Here is a 14,649-nt window from a genome sequence, read left to right as displayed (position 1 = left end):
TATCAAGTCCCATGCTCTAACCACTAGGCTGCTCCTCCTTTCTATTTAAAATCTGTTACGTGGTTTTGGTGCAAAGTACACAACAGGAGAAATACCTCTACGATGGGGGAACACAGTAGTCAAAAGTAGAGGCTGACAAAAGACGAATCAACACAGGAGATGTAAATCCAACAGTCTTTATTAATATCCTAAAAAGGTGAACCCGACACAGGCCGTGTTTCGACGCTCGTAAGCGTCTGCATCAGGGGTTCAAACATTAAGCTCTAAAACGGAGCACAGGATCGCAGTACCGCTGGAGTTTAGAACTGTAGATCTTAAACAAATACTGTTATAATCAAAACAAACTGACTACCTTCTTACAGTCACTGTCGAAGCTAAAATCTAGATCTACAGTTCTAAACTCCAGCGGGACTGCGATCCTGTGCTCCGTTTTAGAGCTTACTGTTTGAACCCCTGATGCAGACGCTTGTGTGCGTCGAAACACGGCCCGTGTCGGGTCCACCTTTTTAGGATATTAATAAAGACTGTTGGATTTACATCTCCTGTGTTGATTCGTCTTTTGTCAGCCTCTAGTTTTGACTACGTGGTTTTGGTGTACATAATATTGCTTTAGCATGTTAATGGTTATTGTGTGCTAAATTAACAAACAATACCTCCCTGTCAGATTGGTTGGAAAGCAAGTGTTTTGTGCTACTGGAGGTCTGATAAGACTTTTTTTTTCACCTTGTTCAGTAGTGCGGTTCTGCGTTCAGAACGTTTTGAGACTTGCTGATACAGCTGGTGTGGACTCATTAAACTATCCATCCATGTTTGTGCTTGATCTGGGTCCTCTTCAGCAAAATCCTGAACTTCTGAATCCAGTTCATTTAGTCTGGAATGCCAGTGGTCCAGCTCATCCCAGATTTTCTAAACAAATAAAATAAAACTTTGTTATTCAAATACTTCTTGAAAAATAAGTTCTTCAATGGGGGGATACACCTAACCAGTATTTGGTGTACAGGCCAAACAGATTTGTACCAGATTTTCAAAATTCATTATCATAAAGGGTACAATTCTCCAACTGCCCAATCTGGTGCAATTCTGTGTGTAGTTTGTAACTGTGGGTTTTGCAACAATGCTCAAAGTAAAATATATAACTTTACTATTGAAAATTGACATGGATATAAAATATGCACAGATACTTTCTTCTGCTTTTTCTGCAAGTCTTCCCAGCTATATCTAACCAGCAGTGATTTTGCCACTTATTTTGCCAACAAAATTAAAGGTCTCCATCAGGATCTACAGTCATTCCCATCAAAGCTCCTACCAGCTAATGAAGAGAACACTCCCTCTTCCCCCCCATGCACAACCATCTGGGACTCATTCAACCAGGTCACAGAGGAGGCTCTTGAAAATATCCTGAAAAGTCTATGGCCTACAACCTTCCCTCTTGATCCCTGCCCGAGCACAGGCCTCATTGAAAGGGCCACTAAAATAGTTAACTCCTGTCTTATGGAAGGGCAGCTTCCAACAACACTAAAAAGAGATGTGGAGCACTCCCTACTGAAAAAGAGCTCACTGGACCAGGACAAGCTTGAAAACTACCAACCAGTATCTAACATTCCTTTCCTGGCAAAACTTATAGAATTGACAGTCTGAAGTCAGCTCAAATGACTGGATAATTGAAAGTAATTGGCTAGACCCGTGTCAATCTGGCTTCATAACTGGGTAAGGAACTGAGACTGTTCTTGTGTCCCTTCTTGATGATCTGCACATCTAAGGAATGATGTATAGGCAAGTCAAAGAATAAAAGGAAGAAACTGGCCACTAAGGTCTTAAAGCCAAGGCACAAATAGTTCTTTAAGAAAAAGGTAAAAATCCTGCTCCCAGGAATATAACTGCATAGAGAAGCCAAAGAGAAAACACTTTCCAAATTAAAATGGCCATTCTTCCCTCTCTCCCAGCTCTCAACTGCAGGTGAATCTAGGTGCACCAAAATGCCTTTTCTTTTTTAAACAGTAAAATCAGCCAGGTACTGATGTGATTTGTGGTCAGCCTCTGAAGATCTCTTGTTTGTCCATAACAATGTCTGACAGGAACTGCAACTGACAGCACTTCAGGTACATTGGCATAGCATTATTTGAGGCCAGAGCATTAGCTAATTGTCTATTTTAATCTGTAGCATCAGATCAAGAGATTGCCACAGGGATACTTCCTCTAGCAAGAATACCAAGATCAAGTCCTGTGCTCCCTTGGGATCAGCTGCAAAGAAACAGCAGTTCCAGTTATGCTGTCAAAGATTATAACCCATCTGACAGAAATACAGCATAACAGCTGAGTTCCCTTAGGATCAGCTGTAGTAATTCTGCCATTTCAGATCAAGTGTCCAGCAACCCAGCATCAGTGATAACACCAGAATTAGAACAGTCTGTCTTGGACTGAATTTGGGTGAAAAATTTATTAATTAAAACAGCTTGAGTAGGGAAAAACTAAGACAAAGAGCCATATACCGTAGCAATTTAAATCATCAAGCTCTGGGAAGAGGAAAAAGTGCCCTGCAATAAGGGAAAAAATCAGTGTCTGCTGTTCCAGCATGAGCGGGAAAAGGAGCCCCAAGAAAATAGTTTGAGCAGAATAACCATCATGAACACTGGCAGACAAGAAACTGTCAACAAGCTCCATCCACGAATTACCAGAGATCTGGTGCATTAATGGCAAGGTGCACAGAGCTGCTCTGATAGAACCCCAGAAATTTACCTCGGGCACTTGGGTATGGTTCTAGTGGAAATTGATGCTGAGGGCTAAACAGCCCCAGAGCAATATCAACTGCTGGCATTCAGATTGGCTGAAGACTCGAGTTCCCTCAGGCAAACCACAGTAGAGAAAACCTCTCCCCTCAATGGCAGTGACTAGTACACTTACTTACATTTTATAAACCTACAATTAGCGCTATTAGCTCAGTTGACCGTTGTCTGTGCTGAGAAATAAAACCACTTCCGTCTGATAAGTGGAGGCTGAAAGCAATAGCAAGGCGGTAGAAACGCTCAAAGTCCTCTAAGCTATACCCCAGTGCCAAGTCAAATACCTTTTTCTTTTTAAATGGAGCTCAGACCTTAGAAGGTACCCTCAGATCAAATGAAGCTCAGTTCTTCAACTAGCTCAGGAGCTTTCCATTTAACGATCTAGGGAGCTGCACTGTTAACTGTCATTCATCTGCTGAAAACAGATGGATGTAATACTAAGCATTCTAATGCTGCACTGTGTTCTTAGGGGGTGAATCACACAGAACTACTTTCTTTCTGTCTCCAACTGCTGGTTCTGGACTGGTCTAGTATGGACACTAAGTAAAAGGGCTTTTATAAAATTTTACAACTACACACACATACAAAAAGTACATATATGGAAAGAATGCTCCCAATTTTATGTGATCTGTGTGTATCCTTTCTTAGGGGTGTAATTTGAGTGACGTGGAGGCAGAGTTGCAATATATGCCCATATTTTACAATTCAAGCATAAAGTTACACCTTTTTAGAGTAGGGATAAATTTGCACACTATTGGGGCTGGTTCTAGGAACCTCTTTTAAAAAGGCACATAGGTGGGTAGGCATGTAGGGTCATGGATTTGATATACTGCTTTTCTCTTGGTACGGTTTACATATATTATATGCAGTTAGTTTCTCTGTCCCTAGTGGGTTCACAATCTAAGTTTTGTACCTGGGGCAATGGAGTCTCTGCTGCCTTTAAAAATAGTTGATTTTAGGACTTTTCATTAAGTCTTCCTGTTTAAAATCAAGCCTAAAGGTGAATAAAGAATCCATCCATCTCCCCAGAACCTCGCTGAAGCAATACAATAACATTTTACTAAATAAGGGCATGGAAGCCAATGCCCATTGATATGATTAGCAGATATTACTGGATAGTGACAAGCAAGGTTCCGCAGTCAGATACCAAAATGCTCCATTTTTTTCAGAGCAGGTTATTTGTGTCTTCCTGTTACCCACTGCAAGGTAAGTGTATAGCCTTGCTTCTCACAGGGAATCAGAGTGGAAAAGAGTCAAGTGCTGCAAAATCAAGACCACATCAATCTGTCCTCAAAAACTAAAGCCAACTGGCTACTCTTCTATTCATACTTTGAATCCCATTGCAGCAACTGTCAGTGCCACCTGGTGGTGTTCATCAATAATGCTTTCTGTAATTCCTACTAGAAGGTATTTTTCCATCAAGAAATATACAAGTTGATAGAGAAACTGTAGTTATTATTTCCACTAGCAATAAAGTGAGAGGGACTTGTAGAAATATTGCTGCACAGCAAAGAAATAGCAATTACCTTTATGACAAAAGTTTTAAGACCTGCAATAGGATTTTCTAAATAAAATGTATAATGCAGTATTGTTCTTTAGTTTTGTTCAGACTGAATGTCTGCCTTATATCTCTGCTATGAAATAGCAGTGGTCATTTCCTAATTGCAAATGTTCCTTTAAGCACACTAATGAGATTCACAGCTCTCTCTCTCCTATAAGCACAGTTTTAATGATATTACCTTTTGAATTTCTTTAGCTTTTACAAGGTTTTCACTTTTCTGCTGTAACATCTTTTCAACTGTTTGAAGGCCGTTGTTAATTTCCTCTACTTTTTTATTCATCATATACTGAGGTGAACTTTGCAACACTTCATCTTTGACCTATTGAAAAAAAAAAATCTAATTAAGCTGTTTAATAAAACATAAGCTTCAGATCAACAACAAGACCAACAGTGTTAGCCGGCGTTGCATAAACCGGGGATTCAATGCAAAGCCTAGACGTGGTCCGGCACTAAATATCCAGGTATAATTCTGGCAGCGGTCAGCAAAGCACACGCCACCGCTGGCAGAATATTTACCCCCATACAGTATTTCCACTCAAGGAAAGCAACACACACACACACGCACACTCAAACAAAGAGAGCATAGAGGGCCGTAACCTGAAAAGAGAAGCATCCTGCAAGGAGTGGCAAGTTCAACCATGGCCACCTTTCTAGGCAGACTAGTTTGACCATGCTGGTCTTTATCTGCTGTCATTTACTATAAGCCAAAGTAAATGTCACTTGTATTCCTCATTATGAAGAAACTGAAAGTAACAGATGTGAATCCTTTTGCTTTAGATTACCAATTCAAATCCAGCTCAGGATAATATTGGCCAAAAGGTATCCTCACAAGGTGGCATCTCCAAATGGATTAGAATGTGCAAAAGTAAAGGAGTTAAGTGTGTGGAACAGCATCTTATGCACTCAAGCAGGCTTTTTTAGCCTGAGTCAAGCAGCCAAATAGTGCATTCATATTTTGGGTTAACATTACACTAAATCCAATAAAAGGTATCAAAATGTACAGAGAAACTAGTTCTTTTCAGGACCAACACAACTAGAAGTACTCTGTACCAATGTTCCCTCTAAGTGGAGCACATGTGCTTGCTCATACTTTAGGAGCATTGCTTACAAAAATATTCTGTTTTGTTTTTTTTGTGCTATATACAGTAATGCATTGCTGATACTGGTGCTCAAAAATTGTTAGTTTTTAAAATTTGTTGCTCACACGAAAAAAGAATTTGCACACATCAGGCCACTCCTTAGAGGAAACATTGCTCTGTACTCGATTCACAAGCAAAATCTTGATAAACCAAGTTCTTAGCTGATGAGGATAAAAAACAGTTCATTAAGGGGCCCTTTTACTAAGCCACGTAGGTGCGTATGCAGGTCCTACAATTTTGAACTGCCGCACGACTACCGTGTGGCCCGGGCGGTACTTTCATTTTTTACGTACGTCCACCAAATGCGCCGGAAATTTCCAGCGCTCAGCGCTAACCAGGCTGTAATCAGCAGTGTACACGTGTAGACCATTACCGCCCAGTTAACGTGTGAGACTTTACCACTAGGTCAATGGGTGGCAGTAAGGTCTCAGATCCAAAATGGATGTGCACCAATTTTTATTTTGCCGCACGTCCATTTTTGACCAAAAAAAAGGCCTTTTTTGCAGGCTCGCTGAAAAATAGACCTGTGCGCATCCAATACACATGTCTACACCAACACAGGCCATTTTTCAGGGCACCTTAGTAAAAGGACCCCTAAAAACAAAAGCTGACTTGTATGGTTACTACTGTGAAACTGTAGAGAAAGTATCCATCTGATCAGTTTGCTTCCTTTATGAGATATTCTATAGGTTGGTTCTAATGTACACAAATGTCTAAAGTGTTTTTCTCCTCCCATTCTTCTCCTGCCAGAACCCCTTTCTCAATGTCTCTTTCCAAATACATTGAAAACCATTTTCATCCCTTCCCTTCCTCAATGCAGTTTTCAGTATCTCCACATCATTCCTTTTTGCACTCAGTACTGAGTCGACAGTGTAGGAAATTAAGGGGCCCTTTTACTACGCCGCGTAAGCGTCTACGCACATCCAACGTGCATCAAAATGGAGTTACCGCCCGACTACCGCGGTAATTTCATTTTTGGCGTGCGTCCAATATGCGCTTCTGAAAAATATTTTTTATTTTCAGGCGCACGTAATGGACGAGCGCCAGGTGGCATTTGGAATGTGTAGGTCATTACTGCTCGGTTAACACGTGAGTCTTTACCACTAGGTCAATGGCTGGCGGTAAGGTCTCAGACCCAAAATGGACGCGCGGCAATTTTCATTTTGCTGCACATCCATTTACAGCAAAAAAAGGCCTTCTTTACAGGCGCGCTAAAAAATGGATTGGCGTACACGCAAAACCTGTGCATACATTACTGCAAGCCATTTTTCAGCATGCCTTTGTAAAAGGACCCCTAAGATTTTGTAATAATGACAAGCTACTAATTATATTCCTGTGTCTGCTGAAATCTGTATATTCCCCTCTAGCATACAGACAGGATTATGAAAACATTGGCAGTTAAATTTATACTTTATGGTATGGTCCTTGCTCATTCTAACTTTTATGTGTTATATATGCGGCAAAACTTACTGGGCCAGCACTGAAAATGTTCCCTAGGGTGCCATTCTGAACTCAGTTTGAAGGGATGGTTTTGTTTTCATTAAAATGTGCTGGTATGTGACAGAGAGGCCATTGGGTATATGCCCTTCTTTTAAACTGAAGTTTTCTTCACTTCATTGGTTTTCTATGTGGGTAATTTGCCAACAGTTAACACGTCAGTTACATTTTTTGTATTTCACTGTTGATCTCTACAAATACATTAATTGCTATACTAACTTCTTCCTTTTTCTTACATAAAAAAATAGAATATAGGGTGGTACCTTTTTATTGGACTAATACATTTTTGACTAGCTTTGGAAGATTAAAACCTCCTTCCTCAGGGATATCCTCAATTTTTAAAACTTCCCTGGAAAGTAACTGTTAACTCTTTATTTGGTAGAGATTAAAAATCAACAAACCAAATTTCCTTTGTTTTTAATCTATTCAACCTCAAGAAATTATTATGGGCCCATAAATTGATCTTTGAAAGAATGTTATTCAAGGATATTAGAGTGTCTTCAATTTATCCAGTGCTGGACATAGGAGAAAGACATCATCTGCATATGTAAATATAGAAACACCCCAACCTGATATGGCCTCACCAATATCCTGAGGTAAATGTTAAATAGCAAAGGTGAAAGCAGGGAACTCTGAGGATGGAGGGATATAGGGACCATGTTTTGCTGAGATTTCCCTTTGCCAGCTATTCTAAGAAAAATTAAGATTTCATAATCACATTCGAAATTACAAAATGTTTTCCTGTTTAAAAGAAAATTGGTGAAATGCACAAGCAAAATGCAAACAATTGTTTTCATATATAATCTATGCACTGCTATGCTAATGAAAAGCTTAGAAGAGATAGTAACATATAACATAGTAGATAACGGAGGATAAAGACCTGTACGGTCCATCCAGTCTGCCCAACAAGATAAACTCATTACATAAGGTATGATGTGATACTTCATATGTATAGCTGATCTTGATTTGTCCTTGCCATTTTCAGGGCATAGACTGTAGAAGTCTGCCCAGCATGGTCCTTGTTCTAAAAACGTCAGAAGTTGTCATTGAATTCCCTGAAAAGTTCCACACCAACCCATCCAAATCTATTCAGCCACGATCAGAGCACAGACCATAGAAGTCTGCCCAGCACTGGCTTTGCTTCCCAATTACCGATGTTGCCACCTAATCTCCAGTAAGTTTCTTTGGATCCATTCCTTCTAAACAGGATTCATCCTCGTGGCAACAACACATGAATTGTGTTCCTCATCCTCCGGGTCCTAAAATAATCATCATTACCTTATTATCCATGTCTTGCAGCACTCTCTTGCATTCTTCCACCTGGGTTTCAATCTCTTCAGGAAGTATCGTGTCCATATTTGAATACTTGATTCGCAGCTTTTCCATGATATCATCTATTTTCAGCTTCTCTTTATTAATTAGATCTTGCAGCTCCTGGATAAATAGAGAGAAGCTGCAGTTACTTCCAAGGAAGGAACTCCTAAACTTCAGATGAACTACTGTGAAATTGCACTACACCTTTGATGTAAATTAGCATGTATTTTACAATAAAATACTTCTCACTCAGTTTGCTTTTCAATCTGTAAAGTGTTAGGGGCTCTTATACTAAGCTTAATGGGTGCGTGCGCACGTCCTACGCATGTCAATTTTGAACTACAGCCCTGCTACCGTGTGGCCCGGGCTGTAATTTCATTTTCTATGCGCGTCCACTAGGCGTGCTGGAAAATATATTTTATTTTCCGGTACACAGCGCTAAGCGGGTGGTAATCGGCATTCTACACGCATAGGCCATAATCGCCCGGTTAATGCATGAGACCTTACCGCTAGTTCAATGGGTGGTGGTAAGGTCTCAGGCCCAAAATGGACATGCACCGATTTTCATTTTGTCGTACGTCCATTTTGCCTCCCCCCCCCAAGGCCTTTTTTGCAGGCGCACTGAAAAATGGACCTGCGTACGTCCAATACATGCGTGTACACCAGCGCAAACCATTTTTCGGCACACCTTAGTAAAAGGACCCCTTAGTTTTGTATCACTCACCCCTCCAAAAACCACAAACCCTGGCTTCTCATTTAATTATACAATATCATCCTTGGATGCTGAAAATGCATTTTAGCCTTATCTTTGGATAGTTCCAATTACTATCAAAAATTTAAAAAAGGAAAAAAACGAAAGAAAGAAAAGAAAAACTATCCTGAAGAACTTTTAGCAGCTTGCACATATTTTCTAGCAATATTATTCTAGTGCAAGGCCACTGAGAACTACAAATGTGAAGCTGAAATATCTGCTTTCAAGCGATTATATGAAACAGCAGAGAACAGTTCTTTCAAACTGCAGGACCCAGTGCAAAGGATATTATGAGATAAAAGAAAACAAAATTTAATCTAAGTCCTCTTGCCAAAATATTGGGGTAGAAAAGCTTCTGCCAAAATGTTCCAAGACAGCTAACCTACAAATTAAAAATACTAACTTTCCACAACTCCTTTACCTGTGCAGTCATGCAACACCAAAGATGGGCACTTTAAAGCAGTCACACTCTGGTATCCTCTGAAGCCTACATTAGGCATTCCAAAAAATGTGGTATAAGATTTGCCATGAGAAAAGAAAAAAGGACTAACAAAGCAGGGATTCCAAGACCCAGGTAACCTCCCAAGGCTCAAGATCAGCCTTGGTCACATTTCCCTAGTTTGGAGATGGGTAACAGGAGGAGGAAAGTGGCTTGTCTCTATCTTTCTGCTTCACTGGTCCCACAGCAAATGTACATAACAGGTCAAGGGTTGGCCCCGGTCAGTAGCATTTACCCAGGTAGCAGCTGCTACTACCCAGTTAAATAAGGGCCCTTTTTCCCGCAGCTTGGTAAAAGGGCCCCTCTAGCCCTTAGAGCAGAGTTCTTCGCTATTTTTCAAACCACTTTCTCTAATATCCAGAGTACTTCAAAAAATAGTTCAGAATAAAGCACATGTCATATTAACAACTCCTTGTTGATGGAGACACAGCTGGTTTCCACATCTTCTCTCTGTACTGGTAGATCAACCAATGCTGCATGGAAATTCCCTGAAACTGCTGACACAGCAGAAAGGTCTGGCAGAGCTGCTACATTACCCAGTTCCAGGAGAGAGACTTTTTGGCCAGTCCTAGTTACATCCCAAAGTACTGTGGCATTTGTAGTCCCTAATTCTACCCATTGAAATCAATGCTGCAGGTCCCATAATGCATCAAGATGAGGTTGGCAGAAATCCAGAACTGGTCTAAAATCTCTCTCCTGGAACAGGGTAACTTGGAAGCTCTGGTCTGGATATTCAATCTTAGCATTGTTTTCAGGAAACCCTGTAAATTTAAGTGGACAAGATTTGTTCACTGGAGTCTTACAAACTGCTGTCACCCCTTGGCTTGCCATAAGAACATAACATAAGTACATAAGAATAGCCATACTGGGTCAGACCAATGGTCCATCTAGCCCGGGATCCTATTTCCAACAGTGGACAATCCAGGTCACAAGTTCCTGGCAGAAACCCAAAGAGTAGCAAAATTCCATGCTACCAATCCAAGGGCAAGAAGTGGCTTCCCCATGTCTGTCTCAATAGTAGACTATGGACTTTACCTCCAGGAACTTCTCCAAGCCTTTTTTAAACCCAGATATGCTAACCACTGTTACTACATCCTCTGGCAACGAGTTCCAGAGCTTAACTATTCGCTGAGCAAAAAAAAATTTCCTCCTATTTGACCACCAGAGGGAATCGGGAATGACCTCCCCTTACTCCCCCAGTGGTCACCAACCCCTTCCCACCCAAAAAAAAAATATATATTTTTTGCCAGCCTATATTCCAGCCTCAAATGTCATACCCAGCTCAATGACAGGAGTATGCAGGTCCCTGGAGCAGTATTTAGTGGGTGCAGTGCACTACAGGCAGGTGGATCCAGGCCTACCCCCCCCCCTACCTGTTACACGTTTGGTCGTAAATGTTAAGCCCTCCAACCCCCCCCCCCAAAACCCACTGTACCCACATGTAGGTGCCCCCTTCATCCCTAAGGGCTATGGTAGTGGTGTACAGTTGTGGGGAGTGGGTTTTGGGGGGGATTTGGAGGGCTCTGCACCCAAGGTAAGGGAGCTATGCACCTGGGAGCTATTTTTGAAGTCCACTGCAGTGCCCCCTAGAGTGCCCGGTTGGTGTCCTGGCATGTCAGGGGGACCAGTGCATTACAAATGCTGGCTCCTCCCATGACCAAATGCCTTGGATTTGGCCGGGTTTGAGATCACCGGCATTAGTTTCCTTTATCGGCGAAAACCGATGCTGGCCATCTCAAACCCGGCCATCTCTGACATTTGGCCGGCCCCAACCGTATTATCGAAATGAAAGGTGGCCGGCCATCTTTTTCGATAATACGGTTCAGGACTGCTCTTTGCGGCGCCGGCCAAATAGATGGCCGGCCACCTATTTGGCCGGCACTGTTCGATTATACCCCTCAAAGTGATCCTCACATCCACCAGCCACCCAGCTATCTACAGAAGCTGCCCTGTGTTTTGAAGGTTTCCTTTTCTCCCATACACCTCGCCAGGTTGGCCATGGAGGTGGTGTCTGGCTACTACTCTCACCCTCTTATAGATTTCAACCTCTTCTTCCACCTCAGTCTCACTGCTTTTCTTTGAAGTCCACTTCATCAGTCTATTCACTCCTCTACCTCTCCGAGTAGCAGTCGCTTATCCACCCCCTGATAAGTCCCTTTCTTCCTTTCTCACTGACTTTGACTCCTGGATTTCCTTCTTTCTTGAACCCTCATCTCCTTCCCTCATTCTTGGGGATTTTGACATTCATGCTAATGATCCCTCTGACTCTTATGCCTTTCAGTTTCTTTCTAACATCCTCCTTCAATCTTCAGCTGTGCTCCACTACCCCTACTCACCAGAATGGCCACTGTCTTGATCTTGTCTTTTTTTCCAACTGCACTTACTGCACCTCAGTTCTTCCCCTCTCTGACAATCATTTCATAACCTTCACACTTAAAACACCCCCCACCCCAGTCCCATCCAATCTCCACCTATACATTTGGGAATCTTAAGGCTACTGACACTTGCACTCTCTCCATCAGTGTTTCATACCTCTTCTCAACCACTATGTTATCCAAGTCTGTCGATGAGGATGTCTCTTCCTACAATAATATTCTCTCCTCTGCTCTGGATACCCTCGCTCCTCCCATTCCACGCTCTGTAAGGCGTTCCAAACCCCAGCCTTGGCTCACCTTTAGAATCCGCTACCTACGTTCCAGTGCCCGATCTGCTGAATGTCTTTGGCTAAACTCCTGTGCCCATGTTGACTTTATACATTTCAAATTCTTGCGAATCTCCTTCCAGTCTGCTCTCTCACTTGCCAAACAGGACTACTACATCCACTTCACAACTCTCTTGGCTCAAACCCTCAATGTCTGTTTGCCATGATGAACTCTCTCCTTAAAGTGCCTTCACCTCCAACCCCTCCTTCACTTTCTCCCCCTAGACTATGGCTAAGTACTTTCAAGATAAGGTTCACAAGATTAACCTTGAGCTCGCAACCAAGTCACTTCCACCTCTCCTTCCCCCAGCCCATTCTAACAACCCTCCTTCAACCCATGCCTCCTTTTTCTGAAATCACTGAAGAGGAAACTGCACATTTTCTTTCCTCCTCCAAACTGACTACCTGTTCCTCTAATTCTATTTCCACCTATCTACTCAGCATTCTCTCTCCTACTGTCATCCCTTCTATCTGTCATATCCTCAATCTTTCACTTTGCACTGCAACTATTCCAGTAACAGGGGTTCTCCGCAGACAACAGAGGAATGCAGTCACACTTTCCCTCTCTCCATCCCCCTTGAAAGGATATCAGAAATCTGCTTGAATATGGACTCAGGGGAGAGAAGGAAATCCTGCCTAGTTAAGGAATACCCATGCATGCTCAGGGGAGACAAAAAGACTTCCTTGAACGAGAGAAGAGCGCCACACACTGGTTTGATCAAGACAACATCACCATACAGTGTGGCTGTATTCCCCTGCAGTCTACAGAGAACCTCCATTACAGGCAAGCAACTCCACTGTGCCTGCCATCTCATCAGTGTGTACGCTGCAGGACAATGTTATAAAACGCCTTTTCCACATGTAAAAAAGCCTTTACACACAGTAAAACCTTCATAATATTGCACTCTTTATGTATGAATGCATGCAGTTACAGTACGTCCTTGGGGGGGCCAATTTCCAATAGTATCCCCCCAGTGAAAAGTTCAAGGGTACGTTTCTGAGGGAACTGGTAGGAATTTTCAAAAGGAAATTTTGCACTTGTGCAAGTGAGGGCACAAAAGTCCCTCATACTTTGTACCTCTTTTTTTGTCTGTGGACAGAAGAATGGGAGGAAAAAGTATGCACGCAGACTCAAAAATGCCATTCCGTTCATGTGCTTTACTCCTTGGCCTAAACACACCCCAGAACACCCCCTTTTAATTCAGTGAAAAGTGTACATGCTGTGAACCCCCATATTAGCTCAAGGGGACAATTTTCAATCAAACGAATCTACTGGGGCAAATACATATTTAGCTGATTAGGTACCTTTACAAAGTATTTCTGAACCAATAAAAGTTGCATTTGTTGCCCATCCATGGATGTATATTTGTGAAGGATAATTTTCAAAGGGTAAGATACATTGTAATGGACCAATAAAATAAGCAGCCAGAACTTCTGTATATGGGCTTTGAGACTATACAGATCTCTTCTTCAGCTGAGCTGAAGCCTGTAGATGACATTTCAGTATTAGACACTTTATATTTCATAAGACGTTTCCTATGATGTAGAAGTCCTTTCAAAATGCATTCCAAAACTTTCACAGTAGAAACAAAACTTTATGGAAGTAAAAAACAAGGGAAACTCATTATAACCACTGATCTTACATGCACAGAGGTTGCAATAATGAAATATTTACCGTCAAGCGTGTTGCCTTTTCATTGGGATCTATATCACAGAGATTCTGGAAACAGGATGATGTGTTCAGCAGTGAGTCCATAACAGCTTTTATTTCCTCTTTAATCTGGTCTCGATTCTGAATCTCTGATTGCACCAACTGCTTTCTCTTCTGAATTTTCTTACAAAGACTAGAACAAAATTTTCATAAGGTTTAGTTTGACTGAAACAGATGCAATAACTCGCATGTTAATGGTAGTTTTTTGCCCAAGGGGGGGTTTAATAGGACAGGAGATGGCATGACATCAAAAATATGAAGCCGTTTCCCCCCAACAGCTGCCTTATTGGTGTACCCAAAGCATACCCCTTGAAAACTCCTCAACTCCTCTCCTAACAGAAAGAATGCAAAAGGAGGGTTAATAAAACAATATAAACCTCACAAGTTTGCTATTGTTTTTCAATAACATCTGCGAATGTTTGGGTCACTCAATATGGTGGCAAGCTTCAGCCCATATAATAGGCCAGATAGCCTCATGCCATCTCTTGTCTTATTAAACCACCTTGGTTTTGCCATATTCCCAGTATTTTTTTTTCTGATTTCTAGGAGTGGATCTCCTCAGTGGGATCTGCCAAATACCTCCAAGTAACCAGTGTTGGCCACTACTTGAGATAGGATGCTGGGTTCGATGGAGCATTGTCTGACCCAGCATGACATATCTAATGTTTTTAATTTGGTTTATGTTGAAGAATTTGA

General features: G+C 41.7%; 1 protein-coding gene across 1 annotated transcript in view; it reads right to left on the bottom strand.

The window, feature by feature from the left end:
- The window catches only part of LOC115477722 (nesprin-2-like), a 359,728-nt gene that overhangs the window by 291,266 nt on the left and 53,813 nt on the right, over positions 1-14,649 (bottom strand). Inside the window, exons 17-20 of the mRNA XM_030214775.1 lie at positions 13,918-14,086; positions 8,256-8,411; positions 4,520-4,660; positions 724-906 (exon numbers count right to left, since the gene is read on the bottom strand). Of these exons, the coding sequence (XP_030070635.1) occupies positions 724-906; positions 4,520-4,660; positions 8,256-8,411; positions 13,918-14,086 (649 nt within the window). The remainder of the gene's footprint in view (positions 1-723; positions 907-4,519; positions 4,661-8,255; positions 8,412-13,917; positions 14,087-14,649) is intronic.

Source organism: Microcaecilia unicolor, chromosome 9, assembly GCF_901765095.1.
Source record: "Microcaecilia unicolor chromosome 9, aMicUni1.1, whole genome shotgun sequence".
NCBI lineage: Eukaryota > Metazoa > Chordata > Amphibia > Gymnophiona > Siphonopidae > Microcaecilia > Microcaecilia unicolor.
This window is presented reverse-complemented; position numbering and strand designations above follow the sequence as displayed.